We start from the raw sequence: 13,294 nt of genomic DNA, 5'->3' as shown, positions 1-13,294 counted from the left end.
GCCAGCCCCAATAATTTGAATTTTTGATTATAAAATAAATGCAAGCACTAAAGAGAAATGTAACATGTTGAATTTCATTTGTTCCTGTTTTTACCCCTGTCTTTTTAGACTTAGAGCCTTTCAAGGGTGGATGATAGAGTGATACTCTCTGGGTTCTGGGTTCCCCAAGGACAGATATTATCTGTTGGAGAACATCTGGGAAGGGCATTGGCTGTGGTTTAAAACATACCTTTGTCAGTGCTATTGCCTGAATCATTAAGCTCACATTGTCAGCCCCAGTGTTTGGCTTGCTGTGTTTTTTAATTAGACTGTTTACTTTGGGTGAGATTTATGACGCTGTTTTTAAATGAGGATATGTAGCTTCAGTCTCCCCCTTTGTTCCCTGGGTTCCACAACCTGCTGCGGTTCTCTGCCAGCCACATTTTAGAAAACAATTTCTACATTTCTTATCAGATGGCCGGTGATTTTGTATGCATTATTAGCACCCTGCACTCAGTCCTGTTTGTTCTCCTGAGGCTGGAAGAGGAAATTGTCTGATGCAATTTCAGCAGCTGGTTAGCTGGACAGGAATAGAACATGACAGAATCACCTTGAATGGAAAACCTGTGAACCAGCTGTCTGAGATGAGTGATGGGAAGATCTTTTCTGTATTTTAATGGCCAATGGGATTGAAAATGCAGCTAAAACAGAGAGGTGTATTCTCCCAAATGTGTTCCATGTGGATCGGCCTGGACTCTGTTAGAAGACTCTTCTGCCTATTTCTCCCATAATCCTGAGTTCAGAGCACGCACTAATTGGTTTTTACATCAGTGAGGGTCTGTTGCTCACAATTTACCATGTACTGGAGTTGCAACAATAAATAAGCAACTCTCCCATAGTATTCCTGATCTCATCTCCTTGTCATCCAGTGGGATGCATGCCTTACTAGTGGCACTAAAATGTTGTAGGAGGACAGGAGGCTTTGCAAGGCTGGGAATATGTGCATAGTTGAAGCTGAGCCCTATACAAAGCAAGAAGAGTTTTGGAATATTGAAGACAGAGGGGAGCAGTCTCAGCAGAGGCATGTCTGTTTTGACCAGAGGCATGGACTGTGATTGGCGTGGCTAGGGGATGAGGAAGTATTTAGAATGTGCAGTGCACAAAGCCCATCTGCTTGTGGTTGGGAGGCAAGAGGGGGTTGTGGAAGGTTGGGTGGGGGTGTAGGGCTGATAGCCTGGGCAGGTAAAGTTCTTTGGGGATCCGGAAGTCGAGGCTTACTCAGCGACTGGGGGGTTGGGTGGCATCCTGGTTATTATAGGAAAGCACAAGGCTTGGAAGAGGAACTGAGAAGCTCCCAGGAACCCAGAGAACTCAGAGCCTGGTTACTCTCGCTATCCCTCATTTGCAGTGCCAGGGGCTCTCACTTGCTTTCTCAGCTTCTCAGCAGCACTGGCCTGCTGCCTCAGTCCCTTCTCATTCCAGATCCTCCAAATTCCTCAATGCCTTTTTTTTTTTTTTTTTTTTGACAGGCAGAGTGGACAGTGAGAGAGAGAGAGAGACAGAGAGAAAGGTCTTCCTTTGCCATTGGTTCACCCTCCAATGGCCGCTGTGGCTGGCGCGCTGCAGCCGGCGCACTGAGCTGATCCAAAGGCAGGAGCCAGGTGCTTCTCCTGGTCTCCCATGGGGTGCAGGGCCCAAGCACTTGGGCCATCCTCCACTGCACTCCTGGGTCACAGCAGAGAGCTGGCCTGGAAGAGGGGCAACCGGGACAGAATCCGGCGCCCCGACCGGGACTAGAACCCAGGCTGCCGGTGCCGCAGGCAGAGGATTAGCCTATTGAGCCGCTGCGCCGGCTCAATGCCTTCTACTCCTGGGGTTTTTAGATTTTTGTTTTAGGAATTCTAGGTATTCCCTGGGAGAATGGAGGAGTATGTGGGAGAGCCAAGTAGGAAAAGCAGGAACTACTCCACGCACAGCGGCTCTACCCTGTTTTAACCAGAGCCCTCCCTGTTGCTCGGTTTTACCCACTGATGGCTGAGGAAGTTTTCACTTTAAGAAAGTGTTCTGTGCCACACATAAAATAGGCTTTGACAACTTCAGCTGCCGTTTACAGGTGGGAAGAAACAACGCAGCTTCACTTGGTGGATTGCCCATCGCACTGGGGAGACCCTTCTGCCCATGGCCTCCATGTGAACTGCTTGTGGGTTTCTGTAGAGACACCGCAAGTCAGGGGTTCTTTCAGCCAGACACTGGCTCTGCTGAAGCAGTCAGCATGAGGTTCTGAATGCTGTCTGGTGTTGAGTAAGGTGTGGAAAGTAGCTGTAAATAGAAGGGAATGCTGGGCATGGCAGGCAGTGAGACCGTGGTGTCCAAGCAAAATGCTGCATTTCAAAGTGTGGCTTTTAGCAAATAGTTGGACATTCCATGTAGTCTTTCTAGAGAGTACTATTCCACAAGAGGCTTAGCTTCATGAAGTTTCCCTTTTTCAGCAAGACTTTGAAATAATGTTCACCCTGTCCAGCTTTTTAAAGATATCCTTACATATTAGTGTGTTAAATATTGGGAAGACTTAGAAGTTTAGTGCAGTTAAAAGGAAATGTGGTTTTTAACTTAATTTTTTAAAAATTATTTATTTGAGAGGAGAAGAGAGACAGGCTGGCAGCCAGAGAGGAGATTCTCATCTACTGGTTTGTTACCGAAATGCCTGAGTTGGGGCAAGCCAAAACCAAGCGCCAGGAACTTGGTCTGGGTCTCCCATGTGGGTGGCAGGGACACAAGGTACTTGGGCCATCAGATGCTGCTTTCCCAGGCTCCTTAGCAGGGAGCTGAATTGGAAGCAGAGTAACCAGGACTTGAACCAGCACTCTAACATGGGATGCTGGAATCACAGGCAGCAGCTTAACCTGCTGTGCCACAATGCTGGGCCCATTCATCCCACGTTTATTAAGTACTCACTGTGTGAGGCAAAATGCCTGCTCATGTGTCTGCAGTGTGAAAAGCCTTTATTAAGATAGTTTTTCTGAAATACATAATTTTCAATGCTGGCTTTTAGAATTCTGTTTTTTGGCTATAGAGAAAAAAAACAAGATGCATCAGTTATTGAACATTTTAAGCACCTGATAATAATTCTGAAAACATCAAGTTCTATGCCATATCCGGACCCCAAATTCTTTCTCCTCAGCATGTCTTATACATGGAAATGTGCTAGGCCCTGGGAGAGGTAGTGTATAGTACTTCTCCCCACTGTGCAGAGTGGAAATCAGTGGGAATAAAGAATACTCAAGAATTAATACTAAACTTGGGAGTCATAGAGGGCTAGTAACTGACGGTTCTATTCTGTAGTATTTGAAGATAAGCACTACCTATTAATTTTTTTAAGTTGGAAATTTATAAGTGCTGAAACTCCTCTCTTGGCTCATAACATATTCCACCTCCACCAAATTATATGGTAGCTTGTTCCATATTTCAATTTCTAAATAAATTGGTCTTCGTTATTCTTGGATTTCTGACAGACATCATGTCTAAGAATTAATGTTTTGCATTCTGCCACTTTGAGCTTTTTAAACAAATTACTCAGTGTCATTGTCATTGAATTAATTGGAAGGATTCATGTGACTTTAGCGCACTTATGGGAACTAGTTTTTTTTTTGTAATTATGGCTCATTTATTTTTTATTAATAATTACACCTCTACATTGGTATCACTTGTGGCTTTAGAATTACCTGCCTGGTGGGGGTTGTCATGAGAATTAATGCCCATTAAGCAATTAAAACTGTGCCTGTGCCTAGCATTAATTAGATACCAAGATCTCCATTTTCCCAGCAAGAATTCTGATGTGGGGCAGGCATTGTGGCATAGTGGGTTAAGCTTCCGCTTGGGATGCCCATATCTCATATAGGAATGCAGGCTTGAGCCCTGGCTACTCTGACCCAGCTTCCTTTTTTTTTTTTTTTTTTTAAATTATTTATTTATTTGAAAGTCAGAGTTACACGGGGAGGGGAGGGAGGGGTGTCTTCCATCTGATGGTTTATTCCCCAGATGCAACGGCCAGAGCTGTGCCGATCTGAAGCCAGGAGCCAGGAGCTTCTTCCAGGTCTCCCACGTAGGTACAGGGGCCCAAGGACTTAGACCATCTTCTACTGCTTTCCCAGGCCACAGCAGAGAGCTAGTTAGGAAGTGGAGCAGTAGGGTTTGAACCGGCGCCCATATGGGATGCCAGTGCTTCAGGCCAGAGGATTAACCTGCTGCACCACAGTGCCGGCCCCCCAGCTTCCTGCTAATATATCCTGGGAGACAGCAAAAGATGGCTCAAGTACTTGGGTGTCTGTCATCCACATGGAGACCCAGATGGAGTTTCAGGCTTCAGCCTAACCCTGTTGTGGCAATTGGGTAGTGAAACAGTGGATGAAAGATTCTCTGTCTCTTTCTCTCTCTGTCACTGTGCCTTTCAAGTAGATAAAAGTAAATATTTATTTAAAAAGTGTGTGGAGGCCGGCGCCGTGGCTTAACAGGCTAATCCTCCGCCTTGCGGCGCCGGCACACCAGGTTCTAGTCCCGGTTGGGGTGCCGGATTCTATCCCGGTTGCCCCTCTTCCAGGCCAGCTCTCTGCTATGGCCCGGGAAGGCAGTGGAGGATGGCCCAAGTGCTTGGGCCCTGCACCCGCATGGGAGATCAGGAGAAGCACCTGGCTCCTGGCTTCGGATCAGCACGGTGCGCCAGCCGCAGCGGCCATTGAAGGGTGAACCAACAGCAAAAAGGAAGACCTTTCTCTCTGTCTCTCTCTCACTATTCATTCTGCCTGTCAAAAAAAAAAAAAAAAAAAAAAGTGTGTGGAAAAATGGGATACTGACAATTAAAAAAAACCAACAGCAACAAAAATACTCTTATGCTCGGAGGTTTGAATGTAGTAGAATTACTAGCAGCACTAGATGAGAGCCAAGACTTTGCATTCCTAGTCTTGTTTATCCCCTGACTGTCTTCAGAACTGACAGTGTAGGGTGAACCTGTGATGCTGAGTGCAACGGATCTCCTTTGAGGTCCCCCGGCTCTCTACATCCCGACACACCATTGTAACTAGAGCATGGCCTCATGGTAAGAAAGAGCTGAGCCTGGCAGGCTTGCTGTGCAACCTCTTTTTCTGAAAATCACCCAAGCCTTCCTTGGAACTATGTGCTTATGGCTATTTTGCTTGGTCTCATTTAGAGTTACTATGTATATTGAGGAAATATTCGGAATTAATTTGGTAGTTTCTAAAGAATTTCCCATACCTATTATCTTTTTGTTATCTGCTGTGATTGCTTTGGTGTTTCTCTGTCTTCTTTTTATTACAATCAGGATTTTAGTTTTCGGCTATTTTTGTCCTTGATAATAGTGTTGACTTTAGTTTGTTTCCTAAGGTGTATATCTCCCCCTTCATAATCATTTTACCTTTGAGTTTTTATTTTATTTGAATTTCTTTTCTTTATAAGCTGTTTTTTTCCTATTTCAAAACTTTCAAATAATTCTTTTTGTTTCTTGAATGTGGTCTCTTCAGACTGCAATCATCTTTTTAGCTATTATATGCTTTCTTCTTTCCCTTTTCTTCTTTTTCCATATTTTCGAAATTTTTGTGTGGAATTTTCCATAGCTCTTTGCTTTGTTTCCCATGCAGGCAGCTGTGCCCAGACTTTGTCTTTGCCCATCTTTTATGTGGGCTGTGACACAAGGCAGGTGACATCTCCTTGATCCTCTCCTAAGATGTCTCAGAATGTCATATTCTTTTCACCTCGGAAATAACTTTCGATAGCCCCGGGTGAAGGGACAGTCTTGCATCAAGATTTTGTGTGGTTTCCTGTCTTGAGTTCATTAAATAGTCAGAGATGTATCACACTGCTGTGGGGGATGTCTTGGTTCCCCAAAATATACTTGAACCCAGGTGTCTTCACTATCAGGGTGAAGGTCTACTTCTTCATTTCCTGCGCTATACCCATTTTCCCCCCAGCAATCATTTTTATAATCCCCTAATCAGAAGGCAGAAAACTCAGGGTTTGTCTCTTCAAATTTTGAGTTATTATTGAAAACTTTGAGAATTTCTATGTCTCAGCAACATGCCCTGTGGTTATTGAAAGCCTATTTGCCTTCCATTGTCACTCCAGAAACTTCTAGTTATTTCCCCAGACACTGCTTTATTTATTTTTAATTGCTTATTTTTATTTATTTGAAAGGTGGAGAGAAAGACAGAGATGGGGATAGAGAGATATTTCATCTGCTGGCTCATATCCCAAATGCCTGCAACAATTGGACTTGCCCCAGGCTGATGCTAGGAGCTCAGAGCTCAGTTCCTATGTGCATGTCAGGGACACAATTAATTACTTGAACCATCACGTGCTGCCTCCCAGGGTGCATTGCACATAAGTAGAAAGCTGGAGTGGAAAGTGGAGCTGGGACTGGAACTGAGATACTTTGAGAGTGACAGCAGGTGAAATTAGGCCTGGGCTGCTCAGTGCTCGAAAGCCAATTCGCTGGAGATGAGAGCTGATGCAAGCAAACAGGTCTATTCAAGCAGCCAGCATCTTGGAGGGAAAAGTGGACCTCTTCATTCTCAAAAGCACTATTCCCTCAACATGCAAGTTGTCAGGAGGATTTTTGAAGGAGAAAGAAGAGTTGGGGGAGGTTGTCAGGAATGTTTCTAGCGTTGGTTCTAATGCCACTTTGGCAGAGGCTTCTTTGGTTGAAGCTTGGCTGCTTTTGGCTGGTGGCTGCAAACTCCTTCCTTGCGTGAGGACAGCTGTCCGTTGAACCAGCATTCTGACCAGTCACAGGATTAGCAGTTAGCTTTTGTTAGAATGCGAAAAGGAAAGAAGGTGCACTTCCTTTGCAGTTGCAGATGTGTAACTAGTCACAAGGTTAGAAGGTGAAAAGGAGAAGAAAGCTGTAATTTGTCCGGTTACGTATTACATGCAGGCATCCCTAGCAGTGTCTTTTTAAAAAATTAATTATTTTTTAAGGAATACAAATTTCATATGTACAACTTTAGGAATATAGCTATGCTTCCCACCATACCTGCCTCCCACCCGCACTCCCAGCCCTCCTCCTCATCCCTCTCCCCTTCTCTGTCCCATTCTCCATTAAGATTCATTTTCAATTACACAGAAGACCAACTCTATCCTAAGTAAAGATTTCAATAATTTGCACACACGCACATACACACAAAATTGTTTGAGAACAAGCATCACAGTTAACTCTCATAATACAACTCATTAAGGACAGAGGTCCTGCATGGGGAGTTAGTGCACAGTGACTCCTGTTGTTAATTTAACAGTGAACACTCTTATGTTTGACGTCAATGACCACCTGAGGCTCTTGACATGAGCTGTCTAGGTTATGAAGCCTTTTGAATCCACAAACTTTGTCAATATTTAGACAAGGCCATAAGCAAAGTGGAAGTTCTCTCCTCCCTTTAGAGAAAAGTACCTCCTTCTTTGATGGCTACTTCTTTTCACTGGGATCCCACTCACAGAGATCCTTCGTGTAGAATATCTTTTTTTTTTTTTTTTTTTGCCACAGTGTCTTGGCTTTCCATGCTGCTAGCAGTGTCTTAACCGTTGTGCAAAACTTCTGCCTCATTGGCTGCTGTTTTAGGAAAATTCTATGGAGTCACGTTTTGCAGCTTTCCTTTTTGGCCAGAATTTGGCTAGCCTAATTTTTGTTGTTTTGCTTGTTTAGTAATTTTGCTCAATATTAAGAGGAGATTGTGCTTTAGTTCTGCTCCACCAATTTACAGTCTTTACAGTTTGTTTCTGACGTGGTCCTCAACACACACAGTCTAGTCTGGCCCCAAGCACATGGATCAAAGTATCTTCTGGTAGAGACAGATAAGCATGATGATTCAGAAACTCTTTTAAAAATTGCACGCAAGCTTCCCTTAGAGGAGGAAGCCCTAAGGACTTGGTCTCCTCTGCTATCAATGTCAGTCTCTTTTTTCCTTAGCATAAAATATTAATACTAAAATACTAACTTTCATGTTTAATAAAACATATCTCCCATAGGGTTGCCAGATAAAATGCAGGGTGCAGAATAAAAACTGAGTTGCAGATTGAGTGAATAATTTTTTTAGTTAAGTAGATCCTGTGCAAGAATTGGGGCATACTTATACTAAAAAACTGTTTGTTATTTCTTTGAAATTCAAATTTAACTGAGTTTCTTGCTTTTTGTTGTTGTCTCTTTTCTCCATTAAATTTGGCAAGTCTGCTCCATCACCATCATCTTATAAAAATGTCTTCTGGGCTTCTTCCTCATATCACTACCATCTTTACTTCCGTTACTAGTAGATTCATTGTTATGTCCTTTTCTTACCCAGCCCTATAAAATGTCTTAACTTCTAGGTTTTAGCTATTATTTACAGATGATGGCACATTGTATAGTAGTTAAGCACCATTGATATATTTATCTTCAGTGACTTGGCACTCAGCCAAGGATCAGTAATAAAAACACACAAGATAGACTTTGACCGAAGTAGATATCATAAATTCCATGCACAAAATGTTCACTTTCTTTATTTATAAATGTTCACATCAGGCTTTTGCTCAAAATCTTTTAATTAGTATTTTTTTATAGCAACTTAGAAGGCCAAGGCAGAATGGAAGCAGCACATTAAGGGAATTGGTTGAGGTCAGGAACAAGGACAACAAATGCCAATAATGGTAGCATAGATGGAAGAGATAGGAGATTGAAAAAGCTGATGTTCCACTCTAGGAGGTTCTGGGACCACCGAGTGCAGGGCAGGCAGCTTATGTGGTGTCAGAAGGCACCACTGTGCCAACTTTCATTGCCATGGAGCTATCAAATTATTTGACTGATGGATTTCATTGGGATGATTTTGATTAGTAATAGACACTTGATTAACTTTACTTAGACATTAGGGAATGTGCTCATATTGACTAGTGTAATTGAAATTCAAATGTGATGGGAGTATTCATGATGGCCATTAGTTAGCTCAAGTTATATATTTCAAAGCATGGTAACTCCCAGAATCTACACAGGACCTACTTATCTAAAAAAAAAAAAATTATTCACTCAATCTGCAATTCAGTTTTCACTGTACACGCTGCATTTTATCTGGCAATACTATGGGGGAAATATTTTATTAAACATGAAAGTTATTATTATAGTATTAATATTTTATGCTAAGAAAAAAAGGGACAGGGCTGGCGCTGTGGCACAGCGGGTTAACACCCTGGCGTGAAGTGCAGGCATCCCATATGGGCGCTGGTTCGAGACCCGGCTGCTCCACTTCCAATCCAGCTCTCTGCTATGGGCTGGGAAAGCAGTAGAAAATGGCCCAAGTCCTTGGGCCCCTGTACCTACATGGGAGACCCAGAAGAAGCTCCTGGCTCCTGGCTTTGGATCGGCACAGCTCCGGCCGTTGCCGCCAACTGGGGAGTGAACCAGTGGATGGAAGATCTCTCTCTCTGCCTCTCCTCTCTCTCTCTCTCTCTCTGCCTCTGCTCTCTCTGTGTAACTCTGACTTTCAAATAAATAAGTAGATCTTTAACCAAAAAAAAAAAAAAAAAAAAAAAAAAAAAGGGACCTACATTAAGCCCTTAGGGCTTCCTTCTCTAGAACTCTGAGGAAAAGCCTTAGAGTTGAGCCTCACTGTCCTAGCCTGTATCACATATGTATTCATGAATCAAACACAGAGTCCCAGGATACTGTGCTTTGACTGGGTCCTTCTGTATGTGTGCAAGGGTCAAGGCAGAAACATCTGGACATCATGGTATGATGGTGAACTTGTGTTCCCAGAGAAAAGTTAATGTGCTGTTAGAGAAAAGGAGAGTAGATATAAGTTAGGCAGAAAAATTAGATGCAAATCATAAAGAGCAATTGTGTCACCACTTCATCACTTAAAACCTGTTTTACTTAAATGAGGAAATGATCCCCAGAGAAGTTAAGTGGCTTTTAGATGCAATTAAGTCAACATGTATAAAAATATTTAGTACAGTACTGAGCATATATAGTGGGAAATCACTTAAAACAACTCTTCTTGCTATGCAGTTCATGGCTGTTAGGACTCTCCGTTCGTTCCCTCCTCCATTCCATCTCGTTTGCTGATGCCCAGCTGAGAGCTTCATCCCAGACAACTCCAGGACTCTCCAGTCTTCAGCCACTACTGGTTCCATTAGTTTGCTGGTGCTGCCACAACAGAGAATCACAGCCTGGGTGGCTTAGACCACGGAAGTAGATGTTCTCACAATTCTGAAGCTTGAAGTCCATGATCAAGGCGTCAGTAGCAGTGATTCCTTTTAAAGTCTCCTCCTTGGCTTCGATGGTTGTCTTCTCCCTGTGTCTTCACATGGCTGTGTCTTTGTCACCTTTTCTTTTAAAGACACTAGTCATAGTAGATAAGGCCTACTCTAATTGGCTCATTTTTAAAAATTAGTTAAAACTCCTCTGGGCCTCCCACATGGGTGACAGGGACCCAAATACATTAGCCATCATCTGGTGGCTCCTCCCAGGGTCTGCATTGGCAAGAAACTGCAACCGGAAGTAGAACCAGGACTCAAACCCTGATATGAGATGTGGGTGTCCAAGTGGCTGTGCCAAACACCTGCCCACCTCACTTTAATCACTTCTTTAAAGATTCTGTCTCTAAATACAGTCATATTCTGAGCTACATCCTAACTTTGAGGGAATACAATTCACCCCCTAAACAGTGAGTCTATCAAAGAAAAACATCGAAGTCTCCAAGCTTGGATGGGCCCAGGATGTGCCCTATTCTAATGACAACTGCTGGGGTATCCCAGACTCATTAAATGCCATTGAGTTCATGTTTTCAAAACCAAGCAATAATGAAACAGAGGATAGTGCATCACCTGTCAGGCCCTATGCCAAGTTACTGGTAATTAACATATATCATGCCCCTAAATCTCAACATTGCTAAGGATGGGGAACTCTCCCAAATCTCATAATCATCTCCATTTTACAGAAGAGAAAAGAGACATTCAATCAGTTGCTCAGATCATGCACTTGGTTGTCTGATGAATCCAATGTTGAGAGTACGAGGGAAGGAGCATAGAACTCAGGTGGGTGAAGTAGGAAGAAATCTGGTCTCATGGTTCACCCAATTCCAATCCTTCAGAGAAATAAAAAAGGAAATGCATAGAGGATAGAAGAAAGGTAGGCCAATGAAATAAATAAAATAAATAAGGAGACAGTGCTAAGACACTGGCATCCCATTATCAGCCAGTTCAAGTCCTGGGTGCTCTGCTTTCATCTCCTAATGCATACTGGGAAGGCAGTAGAAGATGGCCCAGCTGCTTACACCCTTACATCCTTGGGGAAGACCTGCATAGAATTCCTGGCTCCTGGCTGCAGCCTGGCCTAGTCCCAACTCTTGGGGGAGTGAGCCAGCAGATGGAAGATCTCTCCCTTTCTCTCCCTCTCTCTTTCCGACACTCTGCCTTTCAAATAAATAAATAAATCTTTAAAAAAAGGAAGGCAAATGTAAGAAACCTTTTTTTTTTTTTAAAAAAAGGGGGGCAAGTTTGTTTATAAAGTACTTTGTTCTTGGGGGAGTAGGGAAAGGCTGTGGGACGATCTTTCCCATACTAATCTATCAGCCTGTAAAGAAGTCACATGTTTGTCCAGCAGCTGTCATCCATCTCCTCCAGGCTTTGCATCCCATCCTGCCCGGCTAGAGGTGGCCTGATGGATTCTGAAAGGGAGGCCAACAAGGTTCACATCTCATTTTCGCCACTTGTAAGCTGTGTGCTCTTAGGCAAGTCTCCTAATCTCTCTGGGCCTCAGTTCTCTCTGCTGTTAAAAAAAAATGAGGGTAGTGATAATAACTTCAGGAAAGGGTGTTCTGAGCATTATAAGTTAATCATTGTGAAGTCATTGTTACAGTGCTTGGAATCCAGCAAACCTCATGAAAAGATTCGCTGTTATTCTCCCTAGAGAACAATTCCCAAAAAGGCAGGGATCTTCATCTGTGTATGTCTCTGGGGCTTAGAAGTACCTAACAGGCAGGTAGTAGGAGCACATCAATGTTTGCTGTGTGAATGAGTGGCTGCATGTGCGTCACATGTCAGGCCCTATGCCACATTTGTCCACATATGGTGGACAATGAGGAATCTGTGATGGAGGGCGAGTATCTTCTGCCAGCAAGTTTGTCAAGATTTTGTTTGTAAAATTTTTTGTTTGTTGATTGAAGCAAGAATCCCGGTGGTGGGAGAGAGAGAGAGAAATGAAGGAGGAGTGGGAGGGTCTTTCTCACGCCTTTGCGTGGCTGGAGAGTCCTAGGTTGACCATGGTTGTTTTCCTTCTGACATTTCCCTATATCCTGAGGGTGGAATCACTTTCTGTAGCCTCAGAGTTGTGACAGCATAGAAATTACCAGCTGGCATGAAGATATTTTAATGGCACTCCAGTGTGTTTAGAGCTTCTGTTTCATTACCACTCTCTGGAATTGCATTAATAATTTGTGTTGTCATCAAAATTCCTAAAGTGATTATTAATTTCTCTTTCCAGACTAAGGCTGCATGAAGAAAAGGTTATTAAAGATAGACGACATCATCTCAAGACCTACCCAAACTGTTTTGTCGCGAAAGAACTGATTGACTGGCTGATTGAGCACAAAGAAGCCTCCGACAGGGAGACAGCAATTAAGCTCATGCAGAAATTGGCAGACCGTGGCATTATTCATCATGGTGAGTGTGGTGGTGACCGTCAAGGTGACTTGAGTACATAGGGAGAACTACATATTTTCATGAACCTACCCGTTTAGGAAATAAAACATTTTACTTTATATTGTCTCTGGATACCTCTCCCCAACTGTATTCCCTTCCTTCCTCCCTCCAGGAGGCATTTGGGGTTATTTCCAGGTACTTCTTAATACTTTTGCTTCTGTGTATGTATCTCTAAGCAACATATCACATTGTTTTAAGTCACTATAGAACTATTTGTTCTTTTGCAACATAGTAAACACAGTTTGTGAGATTGATCCATATCAATACCATATCTCTTGTGTTCAGTTTTGCTGCTGTCTTGTGTCATTTGCCATGGTCAGTGATGCCTTCATATATTTACCTGCTCTCCCATTGATGGACATTAAGTTCTTTCCAGCTTTTGCTTTTGTTTTCGGTGGTTCAGTAACATTCATGAATTTGTCTCCTTAAAAGTCTCTCTTCTTGGCCTAGACTGTTGCACATGTTGTTATTCTCTTGGTCTGGAATATCCTTTGTCCTCAGTTTTGTCCATTATCTAGTCATTCTTTAGATCTCCACTTATCTGCAAGCTCTCCAGAGAAGCATCTTTTTCCCGAAGCTGAGCTCCAGG

General features: G+C 43.1%; 1 protein-coding gene across 1 annotated transcript in view; it reads left to right on the top strand.

Moving 5' to 3' along the window:
- Positions 1-13,294, top strand: part of DEPTOR (DEP domain containing MTOR interacting protein) — a 163,427-nt gene that overhangs the window by 39,019 nt on the left and 111,114 nt on the right. Inside the window, exon 2 of the mRNA XM_062188056.1 lies at positions 12,488-12,666. Coding sequence (XP_062044040.1) covers positions 12,488-12,666 — 179 coding nt within the window. The remainder of the gene's footprint in view (positions 1-12,487; positions 12,667-13,294) is intronic.

This window comes from Lepus europaeus, chromosome 4 (genome assembly GCF_033115175.1).
Source record: "Lepus europaeus isolate LE1 chromosome 4, mLepTim1.pri, whole genome shotgun sequence".
NCBI lineage: Eukaryota > Metazoa > Chordata > Mammalia > Lagomorpha > Leporidae > Lepus > Lepus europaeus.
The sequence above is the reverse complement of the archived record's forward strand: the minus strand, read 5'-3'. Positions and strand labels throughout refer to the sequence as shown.